Raw genomic sequence first — 14,033 nt, 5'->3', positions numbered from 1 at the left:
AGATTTTAGGAGACTTATCTACTGCGTTAAACAGATCTTATGATAAAGCTCCCTCTCTACAGCATCAGGTTTGTCATAAATTTCTGCAGAGGTTCCTTTTGTAATAGAGGAGCATTATTTTATTAAAATCAAATTACCATTGAACCCTTTACAAACTTGAATTAAATTACTAAGCATGCCCACAATAAAGATAAACTTTATTACTCCTTTACTCCTCATTTTACAGTGAAGGAACTAAAGCACAGACCAGTTAAGTGGCTTGCTAAAGTTACAAACAGAACAGAAGACATTAAATAAGGAAGATGATAGCTTATCCTAGGGCTGCTAGAGTGGGGTTTTTTTGGTGCATTTTGCTTAGTCTTGGGGCTGGGAATTTTTTTGGTTGAAGTGCACTTTTACCCAGCAAGAAATTACACAACTCTAGCTCAGCTGGGGCAGGTCACTGCTATGGCTGTCCCTCAAGAGGTGGGCAGGACAAGACAGCATCTTCTACAAAAACATATCCTACTTTCAGGGGGCAAGACAAGGCTCTGCTTCTGAGACCTTCATAATGTCAGAGCCAATTTTTCTTGTGCTGCAAATCAAAATTGAAGCTTGCTTTGCCTTTCAGAGTCAAGAGAACAGTGACTCTTCAGCTTTTTCCCCTGAAAAGGTTTTATTATTACTCAACCATGACATCTCTAAAAACCTGCTCATTTTGTAACTCTTCAGTCTCTGAGGAACTGTTTCATTAGCTCATAGAAAAGTCATGGCTGATTTGGTTTAGTCTATTCCACAGACTATTACTCCTCCAAAATACAAATAGGTTTCACTTTGTGCATATGGGGAGGCAGAAATAAGGACAAGCACAAAGACTGGAAGACACAAGTCTGCCACAAGCAAGAGGTGTTATTTTTAGTTTCTTTGCCTTACATTCTGCAACCAGTTTGACTACAGCCATTAACAGGGTCTGCAGAAGTGCTCATTAAGCTGAGCCTCCCTCCTTTGTTGAAGTGATGAACTCGGACACAGGCAGACAGGGACAGACTCTGCAGAGTATCTTGATCCAACTTAAGACACTTCTTGCAGAAATCGGTGTGAAGCAGAAAGCAATACTCTGTTAAATGTGATTATAAACATATTCTCTTCTTTTCAGAATTCCCCTTGGAAAATCTTCTGGTCAGAGTGGTTAGGAACAGATCCTTAACAACTGCCAACTCAACAACAGTGAATCTAGAAACCAGCTCTAATTTTATAAGTAAGGTGGTAACACAGATAACTCAAACATCAGCATATTCTTCCCGCTACCTCTAGCCATGCCTAACACATTTTTAACCAACTATAGTTTAAAATCTATTTTAAGCAGATAAAGCATTACAATATTCAACCAATATTAATTAAAATATTAATTTAAACTGTTTATGAATGGGTATTTTCAAGATAGAAGTTACCTAACTCTGTGATACCATCTGGTATCCTTTACTTTCTGGTCTGTCTTCCTTTCTCTCTTCTCCCTCTGCTCCACCAGCAAAATCAAAGACAGCCAGTGTCTATGCTGAAACCAATATTCATTGAGACAGGAAATACAGGTGCAGGTTTTTTCTAACTGTTGTCTAGAAAGGAAGTTTAGACTTAGCACACTCAGGAAACTTTTCACCTAGAACCCATAACCAGAAATATAATTCTCTGGACAACCTGCTAAATTCTTCAGCTGTGGAAGAATAAGAAGTGGTATATTGTTCATGGTATATTGTTCACTAACCAAATAATCTTGAATACTACTACAATGACATTCAGTAAAACATATGTTTGATTACTGTATGGAAAATGAACTGTGTAGCCCTATCCTGATATAAAAAAAAGGCTTATTGCATTGCACATACATATGATATACCAGAACTGCAGCATAAAACATGGAATAGTTACAGCTTTTATGAATGCGGGTCTAAATTGTATCATAACTATCAGGAGTGACTATCACTTAATGCTTGGTCTTTCACAGATAAAATGTTACTCCAGAAAGCTACTAAAAGACTTCTTCATTTCTGAGAATGAATTACATAAGGTCACTCGAGCAATCTCATCCTTGAGGAGAAGCACCAAACATCACTGGCTATGCTACCATTTCTTATCCATGCAGCAAACTCTCAACTTCAGCTCCTCCACCACTTTTCCTCCTCACTGCAGCTGATCTTCACCTCGGGCACTGCTGCCAGAAGGCACCAACCAGCAACACTGCAACAAAAACAAAGGGTTTGAAGCCCTTTGAAGTTTCCACCAGACTAAGGAATTGTGGACTGGAGTGATATTTCAGTTCACATCCACAAGTTCAACCATAATATATACACATCATCACCAAGATGTGGAGGATAAGCAGAAAAAAGGACAAGACATGCATATGCAACTTTAAAATATATTGCTTTCTCATCTATAAAAGTAACCCTACTAGTTGGTTTGCTTTTTTTCATGGATAGCTTTCTGTATGTAACATTTTCCACTTCATCTTTCCCCCTTTCATAGTGTTCCAACACAGACCAAGTGCAGCTTTGCACAACCCCTCCCCTGTTACACTACCTCAGTTTTTCTTGTACAATACACGCACTTGCAGATGATAATTTCTATTGGGGCCCAAGGGTATTTTTGTTCAGCCATTTCTATAAATGGGTGCAACTCTTAGATCAGAATTAATCTGGCTAGCAATATTTAATTATATTAATTACTATGCCTTTGAAAAGATAGCATCAGAACACCAATGTAACAATTACTTAAGTCACGAGGAAAGTGTGCATGAAGAGAGTGTAACAAAGGCTTGGTTTCTCTCTTGAGCAAAAAACATCCAACACTCCCATCCACAGGGCAAGGTTCACACAGAAATGCAGTGGACTCTTTCAAGAAGATTCTCTGACTGTTCAAACTTCTTCAGCACCTCCAGGGCTGCACCTACTGTGCTGTGCTCCTCACTGGTCTGTGGCACAGCCAGGACAGGCTGATGTGCCACCCCCCTGAACTGGGAACAGCTGGAATGAAGCACCCAAGCCAGAGGGATGAGGATGTGTACACTACGTACAGGTGACACTCAGCTCAGAGGAGGCCCAAGGAGGCTACTGCAGCAACCTCAGTTTTAAGAGAAGCCATGAGACATCCTAAATTACAAAACCTGCTGTCCTCAACAGCTTTTGGAGGATTACGGGAGCACAGCACTGGGTCAAGCTCATGTTTGTGATCGCTCGTCTCATTTTGTGCCTACAGCCAAATCAAATCAGTATCCAGGCCAAAAGGTTTAAAATTAATCCCTCCAAATAAAAAAAAAATAAATCCACTAGATCTGCTGAAACATTTTATCTGGGCCTGTAAGACAACACAAGGTGGTATGAAGAACCAGAGGGTGCTCTGGAGCTCTTCAGGTAACGGGGTAAAATATTTTATTAGTCTATCTGTCAGGTCAACATATCAAATGAGTTTTTATGTGGTTAGAATCAACACCAAGATCTTGTGCTTATTTCTCATGCTTTTAGCTAAGTCATTCAGCAAGTGTCATGTATCTTTTTTAGAAGACTGCAGTGTATTTGTCCACAGTAATACTTTCAAAAAACTTACGGACAAAAGGTGTAAAGCATTTTGTACTTAAATGGGTAAAAATTCCAAAATTGAATAAAATGGCAAATTATTTCCTACAGCTATTAAGGTATTATTTAAGAACAGAAATATAAAACAAGGATTAAGAAAAGGGACACACCTGTTCTGCAAAATAAAGTCTTTGAAAAGAACTACCAGAAGTAAGAGAAACTGAAAAAAACCCAGTGAACTTGTACGGAAAAACAGCAGAAGGCATACTGCCAACAGATGGTGAAGAAGTCATACACCAAAAAGGAAAACAAACTTGAAAGCATACTCGATTTTGAGGACCTGAGAAAAAAAAACAAAACCAAAGCTAACTCCTTCCTAATCACAGATTCCCTGGTTAAATATGGAGCTGCATGTTCTTAACACTTAGAAAAGCAGTTGTAATTTCTGGGTCCTAAAATGGAGGCATTCAAAATTAGCGTGTCTATGAAAATGTTGGTCCACTCTTGAAATCACTTCCTTCCTCCCTGCCATCAAAACACACTCTTTTTTGGTGTGTTTTCATTATTTCTCATGTTAGTGGTTAAGCTCAATGCAGTGGAAAATATCTGATGCTTTAATGGGACACTTTCTCATTAATTCAGATACCTGTTTAAAATGAAAATGATGCTTCCTCTCTGAGGCCTTTCTGCAGCAGCTGGTAGCAGCTACTGTCACAGAAACCAAGAGACAGGTATTTGCAGACCCTCTCAGTGGAAGTTATTCTATTCCCATTATTATAACTTTCCATACTGTCAATCCAATTCTCAACCTCACTTCTGAAAGTAGGATTTTACACAGCCAGGTTAATAGCACTCACTGATCAAAGGAATTTGACATACTGTACTGCAATTTTTACTGGGGGTACATTTTGCAGTTGGAAATCGATAGGCAAATAAAAATTATGGCATAACAAGAGTCCCACATGAATGCCACAATCCTGTCAGAACATGAAAAAGTACTTTAAATGTCAAATTAACACAGAAGTCTTCTCCTACAACTGTGTATCTTCCCCCAACAAACCTCCTTCCCTTAGTTTGCATACCTTGCAAGAGCTATTCAGGAAGTTGACAAAGTGCAAACCCAAGAGCAACAGACACATCAGATTTTACTCTCTTCTAAAATATGTCCACTTGCAGCTGAAATTTCAGCTTTAAAACTGTTCACCTTCCAGTTTCTCAAGGCTAGCTGCCACAAGTAAGTTTTCAAACTTATTTTATCCTCTTCCTTGCTTTCATTCCTAATGTCTACACATTATACACTAACTCTGGTTAAGACATTACTTAAGAAAGTGATTACCAGGAACAAGGGCACAATTTTCCCATTTGTAACACTAACTCTGAGCTGCCACTTGAAAGTTAAAATGAGTGACCTATCTCTAGCACAAAAGCAAATACTGGAGCATCAGCAATTGTTCATATTTAGAGCTTTTTCTATCTTGTAAACATTCATTTAAAATTATAAATTCCCTCAACCTCAAAGTGCACAAAATGCAGCATAATATTGTAGGTAAGGCCTATTTTATTTTTAAAGTCACAAACCATTGTGGTTTGAAATCTGTGGGAAGAGTAGCTTTGATTTTGACTAAGAGATGCTAAAGGATACCCTAAGGTGAATCTTTAGGAGCTGCCAGGATCAGTGGAGGAGCTTTCAGGACAGACAGTGATGTTTGACACAGCCAAATGCCTGTGGGCACATCACCTGATGCTGCACAGCTCTTCAGCTGAGGGAAGGTTTGCTATGAATACACTTACTCGATAATAGACACCTGTGGGTTCATTTATTTTACTGTCTGTCATGTTCTCAGCCAACCATCCACACTTACAGACAAGTTCTTCATCAAGAAAAAAAAAATTTAAAACATCTGACAACAGGGGAAGAGTTGTTATCTACACCAACATCCACACTAGAAGGTCTGCATAAGGCATATATCTGATTGGTGACTCTTACAAGGGCTAACAGGTTGCTTTCAAAGGGAAGAACAAGAAGTAAAAAACCTCCACAAGTCTTTCTAGAACCACAAATAAAAATGCAATAAATTGCACAGTTAAACTTTTTATGCTGATTTGACAAAAATACAATGCATTTCTAAATCTCATGGACCATGGAAGGCTTAATTTAGAACAACACAACCTTTAAAAAACTTCATCTGCCACCAAGCACTTTCTATTTACTGGTCTTCAGCAGCCATAGCTCAGAAATCAGAAAAAAAAAATTCCTCGTATCACGGAATGTATTGTGACATTCAGTTTTCACACCCAAACAAAACAATCAGGCACACACTGCCAAGAAACATCAGTGCAGCTTCAGGGCACCAGCAAGGGCTGCTACGTGTAGGGCTTCTCTTCAACACTTATAAGGCTCCTACCAGGGTGGAATTCTTGAACTTGCTAAAGCATTTGTAGATTACACGCCTGTCCGGTTAAATACTTCCTGCAATTTTGTTAATTATACATCAAGGTCTGCAATTAGGGAATGACTCCCATCCTAGAAAACATACAGCTCTCCTCAAGTCACCTCCCCCTCCCCAGAATGTGTGTCTCGGCTGCCGTTTCTACAGATCCCTCTGGAATGTATGCTCTTATCCCAGATAGGAAAATACTTTCAAAACTTGAACAGAATGTGCAGGTCTATCGCTGAATGGTTTTCCTTTTCATTTTTCAGTGCTATAGACCGCTTGTTTAGGTCGATACACATTTCTGTAGGCAGGGGCGGAGATCTCCGGGAGCAGAAAAGTGCAACCCCAAGTTCAGGTTCTCTTTCCGTGTCCATCCCTTCCAGAGGCGGCCAAGCGCAGGCTTTCACAGCAACGCCATCCCCCCTCCACATCGGCGTTATCCTCCGCTGTCAGCAAAGCCATCACAGCAAATACCCGGCCTTTTCCTTCTTTCCCCCTGATTCGTCATCAAGATGTAAATTAACAGATTCTCTCAGAGACAGAAAAAAAACAAGACCCCACCGAACAATGAGAAACACTTCCCCGCCGGTGCCCCACAGGACGGAGGGAAACAGGATCCCTTGCGCTGGGGGAGTTACTTAGCCGGGATCAGATGCTGCTAAAAATACGGGAGCGGTGCGAGCGGGCCCGGACAAAGCCCGGGCAGGGCCCGCGGTCCCCGTCCCGGAGCGTCCCCGCGCCAGACGGTGATGTCACCGCCGGCGGCAACAAAGGACGCGGCCCCGGCCGGGCGGCCCCTGCCCCCCGCCCCCCGCCCCGCCGGCGGCACCGCGCCTCCCGCCCGCCCGGAGTGCCGGCACCGGCCGAGACAAAGCGGCTTCCCCCGCGCTACGTGCGGGCGGAAAGGGAGAGGTTCGGGCCGCCCAGCGCCGGAGCGGCGGCTGTGGGGAGGCGGCGGCCCCGGGGGCGGTGCGGGCCGGGCCCCGGGCGAGCGGCCCCGCGACCCCCGCCAGCCGCGGCGGGGCCCCGCTGCCGCCCCCTCCCCTACCTGATATGGCGGCGGCGGCTCCTGATCCGGCTCAGCCCCGTCTCCATAGCTAGCTCTGTCCGACTGTGACTCGTGGAGCAGTGAGATGTCATCCGAGGTGGGGGACTTGAGGCAGTTCCCCATCTTCCCGGGGGGAGCGCGGCCCCCCCTCCGCCTCCTCCCGCTCCGGCGGCGGATCCGCGCCCTCAGCCTCCCCGCCGCAGCGCGCAGCCCGCAGCCGCCCCGCCGGGGAGGCTCATGCCAGCCCCGGCCCTAAGCGGCTTAGCAGCAGCAGCCCGGCCGCCTCCCGCTCCGCTCCGCAGCCGCCCCGACCCCCGAGCGGGGGGGGCGGCAGGACGGGCCTCCCACCCCCCGTGGGGCAGCGGGCTCCGGTGGGTCCGCCCGCCCCGCGTCTGCCCGGCGCGGTTCTGCTTCCCGGTCACCAGCTCCCTGCGCACTGGGCTTTGTCGCACGGGCCGCCCTGGCTCCTCCTCTCACCCCTCCCCGCCGGGCCCGGGGAGCAGCCGTGGGGCCTCGCTGGGCTTCGCGCCCCCCGGCCCCGCCGCGGGGACAGCCCTCCCCGCCCCCGGCGGGACGAGGCGGGACGGGACGGGCTGGGGAACCCAGCTGCCTGCTGGGCTCCCCCGGCCCCAAAATGGTGGGAGCCGCTTCGCTCCGCCCCCGAGCGCGGTGTTTGTTTGTGTTCCGGGCATGGCGGAGCCGGCGGCCGCTCGGGCCCGGCGGGGCGGGACGGGGCGGCAGCGGCACCCCCCGCTCCACCCGGCCCTCCCCGGCTGAGGGGTTTGTGCGAGGTTTGTGCGAGACCTTCCCAAGGGTTCCCCCGCGGCAGGGAAGGGGGTTCCCTGTGCTAGTCGCTGGAGTGAGGGGAGGAGCGGTCAGTGTAGGCACAGGGCGGTGAACCCCAGAGTGGAGCAAAATCAGCAACTGGCATTTGGCTTTTGCGTTTCTAAAGGTTTTTTGAGATGAGCAGGTACTCTAATAAGCCGTATATTTAGCTCCTTTTTTTTTTTCCTTCATAAAAATGTATTCATACTTGGATACAAGTATAGGTAAGTACTGATAAATGCAAATTTGAGGATGGCGAATGCCCGTGTCACTGTGTTTGAGTGCCAGCACTGACCCACACAGAGGGGAATGTATGATGGACCTATCAGTGTTCTTCAGTTCCTCAAAATGCATCCTTGGCCTTCAGATTTACATCACAGAAAATACTTTAAAATCCAATTTTAAAATTAGGTACTTTTTAAAGTGGAGCAAATGTGGTGCAGATGTCAGCAGCTGCAAAGTCCAGTCTGTAAAGTAGCATGGCTGCTGCTTATCACCGAGTTCTCTGCTGATGCAGCTCAGACCTGCTTTGCTCCAGACCTCCCATCCTGGGTCAGAGTATCTATGGACTGTTCACAGTGACATATTTTGCTCCACAACCTTTGCTAGTGGACCTCAGTCTGGGATCAGACTTTTTGCTGATTATCCTTATGAGTTCATTCTTGGAGATTTCATTTTATTGCTGTTCAGGGTGGTTTGTTTTGCTGCTTATCGATGGGTAAGTTAAACAACCCTGGTGTAAAGACTGTGATTGCTGCCATTTATGGTGTTCTGACACAGTTTCAGGCTTTTCAAGGAAACTGAAACTGAAAATGGGGCAGGATTCTGAGTGTTTTTCAAGATAGGCTTTGCAATGGTGCATTGTAAATAATGACTGTTGTACATGGCTTGCTCATTTGGGTGTTTATCCTATGAGTCTGTTGGTTTGGTTTAATAGAATTAGGCAAGCAATTGTTGGAGAGAATCCAGGGAACCACTGCCTCACCCAGTCACGATTTCAAGGTTAAGGCAATGTCAGAGCTGTGAGAACCTGGTGATGGAACCCCGGTGTTGTCACTGGTATTTCCAGTTGTGCAGTGGCACCATTGGGAATGAGATTACAGGCAACTAGAAAGCCTTATTTATTCAGCTGTTATCTTGTGTTTTGTTTTCTCTCTGAGGCTCGGGCCTGTGACATTGATGTAGTTCAGTGAAAAACCACAGGTCACACTGTGCTTTGGTGTGAGGCTGTGATCACAGCTGTGATCCTCTACAGTCAGGAGGTCCTATGGAAACCTGTGGTGCCTCCCCGCTAGCTGACGTGCCAAAATAGCCTTTCTTTGGAAATCAGAGTGCAAACTGGTCTTATCCTGGTATGCAGTCAGGACATAGGTGGGATTTCCTGTATCTCATGGTATAGGTGCATTTATTTACCTTGAGGCAGATCTCCAGAAGGAATGGCTGCTAAGCCCAGTTAAAACTTTCCCCTTAGTAGGTACAGGATGCTCTAAATCTGGGCATGTTTTAAAAAATGCAGACTTGTCAAGTGCCAGAAGAGAACTGCTTTTCATGGTGGACTCAGAGACACCAAAGAGGAAGCAGAGGTTCATGTTTGGCCTTGCAACAAGACAGATTGCACCTGTGAGAGCTCTGAAAGGGGAAGAGCTCTACCAGTCATGCCTGGATTCTTTGAAGTAGGGGGTGGTTGAAGGCACTGCTTTTCCCAGCCACTCACTCCCGTTATGTCAGATAGGTCATTAGTAATGGTTTTGCACCACCAGCTCAAAAGTTGTACAAAGGTCCAGGAGATGGAAAATTGAAAAATTGTTGTGTTCACAAATGCCTTTAATATCCCTGTGTATGCTGAGGTGTAGCTGTGAACCTACTCCTTTTGCTACCACAATTTTTGCAGGCTGGGGACAAGGAAGCAGAGGGATGGGTCCTCCGAAGATGTGATTTATGAGTATGGTTTCTTTGTTTTAGCAGAACCACAGGGCAGTTTAACTGATTGTTTCAGTTCTGTCTGGTTTATACTTCCTCTACTTAGTTTGGGGAAAAAATAATAGTCAGAAGGGATTTTCTAGTGTCTTAAAATACTCCTATAGAGGAAGAAAGATTCATGTAGGAGTTTAGGGCTGCACAGATACTACGCAGATGGAAAAGATAAAGCAAATACAGAAATTTGTGTCAGGCTAGTATCAGTACAGAAGTGGCAACATAAGTCAATGAAACTTTTTCTCACCTGTGGACATTTAAAGAGTTGGCTTTAATCTGTTGTCAGAATAGAAATCAGGATGTTCTGAAGTTTGCCAGTGTACAGAATTCACGTTCTGGTACACTTCAATACAACGATGTCATACACAGGTCTGTCCTCACCACCTTCTGTCAGCTAGCATCTTCTGAGTGAAATCTATCTTTCAAAACAGAATGAATTTTTTTTTTAAAAAAGAGTTTTAAACTATGCAGACCAAGTTTATTTTACAGGCAGTTTTATTTTACAGGCATTTGATATGAGAGGAGGCAAGTGACATATTGATGTATTCTTAAGGCTCATATGAGGTAGCCAGAGATGGATGATGAACTATTTATCTGAAATATCTATTTCCTTTGGTGCTAAAAATCTAAAATCCACTGAGGACATAAGAAGTCCTTCTTGTTAAGAGATCCTCTGCAAAATTTATGTCATAAATTGCCTAACTTTAGATGAAAGACCCTTTGATAACACCATTTTACGTGATCCATGCTCATGTTATTGTTGAACAACATTTTGGATATGTTTAATATGTCATGCTTAACAAAGGTTTTTGAAAGACCTTTTCTGTCCTCAGCATGGAAAAGTTTTTTCACTTCCTTTTCTTCCATCAAGCTTATTTTCCCAGGACTTATCATCTCTCATTATGTCTTATCTTTCTTCTGGATATTATTGTTTTCCCAGTTCATACACAGAAGCCCAGTTGACTTCTGAGTGCAATCTTTCCATGCCATGGTACCCAGAGGTTCAGAGATAAAACTCTGTTTGCTTGGGTAATGTTGGCGAACAGAACACAATACAATTTTAAAACCTTTTTCTGGAAGGGAAAAAAAAAGACTTTGTATACCTCTGGAGAATGGAAGTAAATTACATTCTTCTATTATGTATGTGAATCTGATTATGGGAACAGTGGAATTAATTTATCTGGTTATAAAGAACATGGCATCTTCTAAAATGCACATGATTATTTTTAGTTTTGTTGATTTTAGCTGAACCATAGACATTTCTCAGTGTATATTACAACTGCATATTGCTTTCTGGGACAGAGTGAATGCAGCACTAGAAAGCAATTATGGAACTAATATATTTCCCTGAAATGTACTTTGTGATGCAGGATTTTACTCATGTTTCTAAAAATTACTTAAGCTTCTGCCTAAATTATGCTGGTATCACAAATATGCCACTTATATCAATTTATCCCAAAGATACCATCTTGGTAAAGAGAAGTATTCCATTTCTGGCAAGCATAGCTTACCTTCCATAACAATGGTTTTCCCCAGGTCCAAAATGTTTTTTCAGAAAGGACTGTAATGCCTGCCTATTCTGTGCACTGGGGCACCTGCACTGTGAGCCACAAAGAACAGAAAGAACGTGTATTTTGGCACTAAAACATGCAAGCAACAAAGCAGGCAGTCATCATACAAAAGTAACCCCTTCAAACAAACCCTCTGTCACCCAGTTTCTGGGTGAATTCCGTGTAGGAATCGATTTTCCTTTTTCTCCTTGTACCACATGTTGCCACAGTGGCAACTTCAAGAATGATCAGAGGCCTATAAAACATGATCTAAGGGGAAAGATTGAAAGAATTGGGGTTGTTTAGTCTGAAGGAAAGGAAGGTGTTGGGAAAAACGGTAATTATCTTTCAAAATGTAAAATGTTTCTCTGCAGAGAGAAGGAATAAGTTTTTCTTTATGTTCAGTGGGTCTAGAGCAAGAGGTGATGGACTTGGAGATTTAAAGTAGACATTAGGAAATTATTTCAAACTGGAAATGTACTTTGTACATTTGAAAATGATTATCTGGGAATCTCATTTGCTGAAGGCTTTGAAAGGCGGATTAGGCCATGTGTCTCAGGAATGGTTTTAGTTGCAGTAGATTATATGGAGATAACCCAAAAATGTTCCTGGCTGGTTTGTTTCTCTCAGGTGATTTATAGCAGATGCTTTACTGCTGAGTTATTTTGATTCTCACTCTTCTTATATCCTCAGGAAATGCCAGTAAGAAAAGATGTCAGTAGGTAAAAAATTGGGTGAGTAGAGTGGGTGGGGACGTTCCCAATAGCAGAATACTAAGAAATGACAGTTCCTGCAGGAAAGCTGGTGTGTTTGAGTAGAGTGTGACATGCTGACATGTCCTCCTGACAGGCTTTGGGACACAAGAATTGGGCTGGCTTTCAACAAGTGGTGCTTAGTCAATACACAGAAATCTATGTTTTAAATTTTAATTTTAAATTTTAATTGAAGCTTCACTTTTTGCCGTGTTCAAATATTTCCTGAATTTGCTAGGAGTGAACTCTATCCACAGTTCACCACTAGCCAGTTTGTTACACTTTTATTTCCTCCAGCTCTCTGCAACAGTAAGGTATCCAAAACCAGTAAAGTATCCAAAATGCTTGTAATTCTTTGAATCAGAGTTGAGGAATTAATTATTTGTTCTGCTGCAAAATTTTAAACACCCCTTGTTCAGCTTCTCCATAGTCTTCCTGGTTTTCTGATTTTCACCATTCTTCCTGTAGCCTAAAATTTCTCTTTTCTTTCTGTAGGTAACTGTGGGTCTTCTGCAATAACAGAGTGATGAAATGACACTTGAATGAGAACCTAGGGAATGTGACCTGCCAGACAACTCTGCCCAAATCCAAGATCACCTATGTCTTTGTCAGTCCTTGACAGAAAACTGTTGAAACTCTTCCTGGATACTGAATGATGGCTACAGGTACTGTGTTCTAATCCCTGAGATTGCTATAAGTCAAACTCTTGATTATGTGTTTTGTTTGTATTGTTAAAAGCAATTTTAGATGTCTGAAAACTGTTACAATGCTTTATTTCAGTTTTTCCTTGTGGATCATGATTTGTAAATCTCTGAGAAGTCTCACTGTCCTGCAGCCTCCTTCTTTGGTCCCCTTTTCCAGTAAGCATGGCACCCCAAGCTGCACAGAGTGATCAGTTAAAACCTCAGCTTTTAATAAAGAAAATATTATTTTGTGTGTACAAAAACACCATCAATCAAATTTAGTGTCCTTCCTTTTTCCTAACACATCACTGCCTGCACTTTGTAGCTCCTGTCTCTCCCTGTCCTTCTCCATGTAATTCCTGCCTACTCAGATTTTCTTATTTTATGCTTCTCCAGATGATTATTCTGAAGGGCACTGTTTTGCACTTCCTGTTGAAACTTTGGCCTGTGACAGCTTAGCTGGCTGAATTGCAGCAGACAAGTTACTGGAGACTGAACAGAAGGAATGTGAGAAGGAGCCATTGAAGATTTTGTACTGAAAGTATGAGGTGGTTGTGAATGACTGCCCTTGGGAAATTCACTTTATCCTCTGGCCAGAAATGTTTCTTCTTAACATTTAGCTTTACTTTTTGATTAGACTATGTTTGTACAGCCTCCTCTTGGAGGGACAGGCTGGAAATTTGTACTAGTATTTGCTTTTGCATGCTCAAACACTACTGTGTTTCCTGAAAAAGAATTCTAGAAAACAACTTTATCGTGCAGAAAACAGAAATTATCACAAATTAAGCCTTTAACAGTATGAAAAGGAATACAGGAAGGTGATTAATTCCTTAGTCCGTTCTGATTTTGGTTGTGCGGAGATTCCTTTACAACATGAAAATCTTGCTTGTTTACTTCCGTGACAAAAGAGGAGAGAGGCCTTTTTTTTAGCAGAACATACTGTTTAAACAAACACCACAGTGAAACAAGACAGCTAAAAGTACTGTAAGTCTATTTTTTTTGGTAATGTTTTGAAATTTTTGTGTCTAAATTATTCTTCTTTTCATTTGTGAAGTGCATGCCCACATTTAGTTTTTGTGACAGCAGACTGTTCCCCCTCTCAGTTAAGTTTACAAAAGCTGCACACCGTGGAGCTACTTTAACTTTTATTTGGGGGTGTTATCATCTTAGCAGTGGACTTGCACACTGCTTCAGAAATTATGAAGTCTGCATATTGACTTA

General features: G+C 43.1%; 1 protein-coding gene across 1 annotated transcript in view; it reads right to left on the bottom strand.

Annotated features, from left to right (window-relative positions):
- The window catches only part of RNF11 (ring finger protein 11), a 30,043-nt gene extending 22,723 nt beyond the window's left edge, over positions 1 to 7,320 (bottom strand). Inside the window, exon 1 of the mRNA XM_005521143.3 lies at positions 7,029 to 7,320. Within this exon, the coding sequence (XP_005521200.1) occupies positions 7,029 to 7,151 (123 nt within the window). The 5' untranslated portion in view covers positions 7,152 to 7,320. The remainder of the gene's footprint in view (positions 1 to 7,028) is intronic.
- Between the last annotated feature and the right edge of the window lie 6,713 nt (positions 7,321 to 14,033).

The sequence above is a fragment of the Pseudopodoces humilis genome, chromosome 10 (assembly GCF_049639895.1).
Source record: "Pseudopodoces humilis isolate 2021_Gansu_Grassland_sample_001 chromosome 10, ASM4963989v1, whole genome shotgun sequence".
Classification (NCBI taxonomy): Eukaryota; Metazoa; Chordata; class Aves; order Passeriformes; family Paridae; genus Pseudopodoces; species Pseudopodoces humilis.
This window is presented reverse-complemented; position numbering and strand designations above follow the sequence as displayed.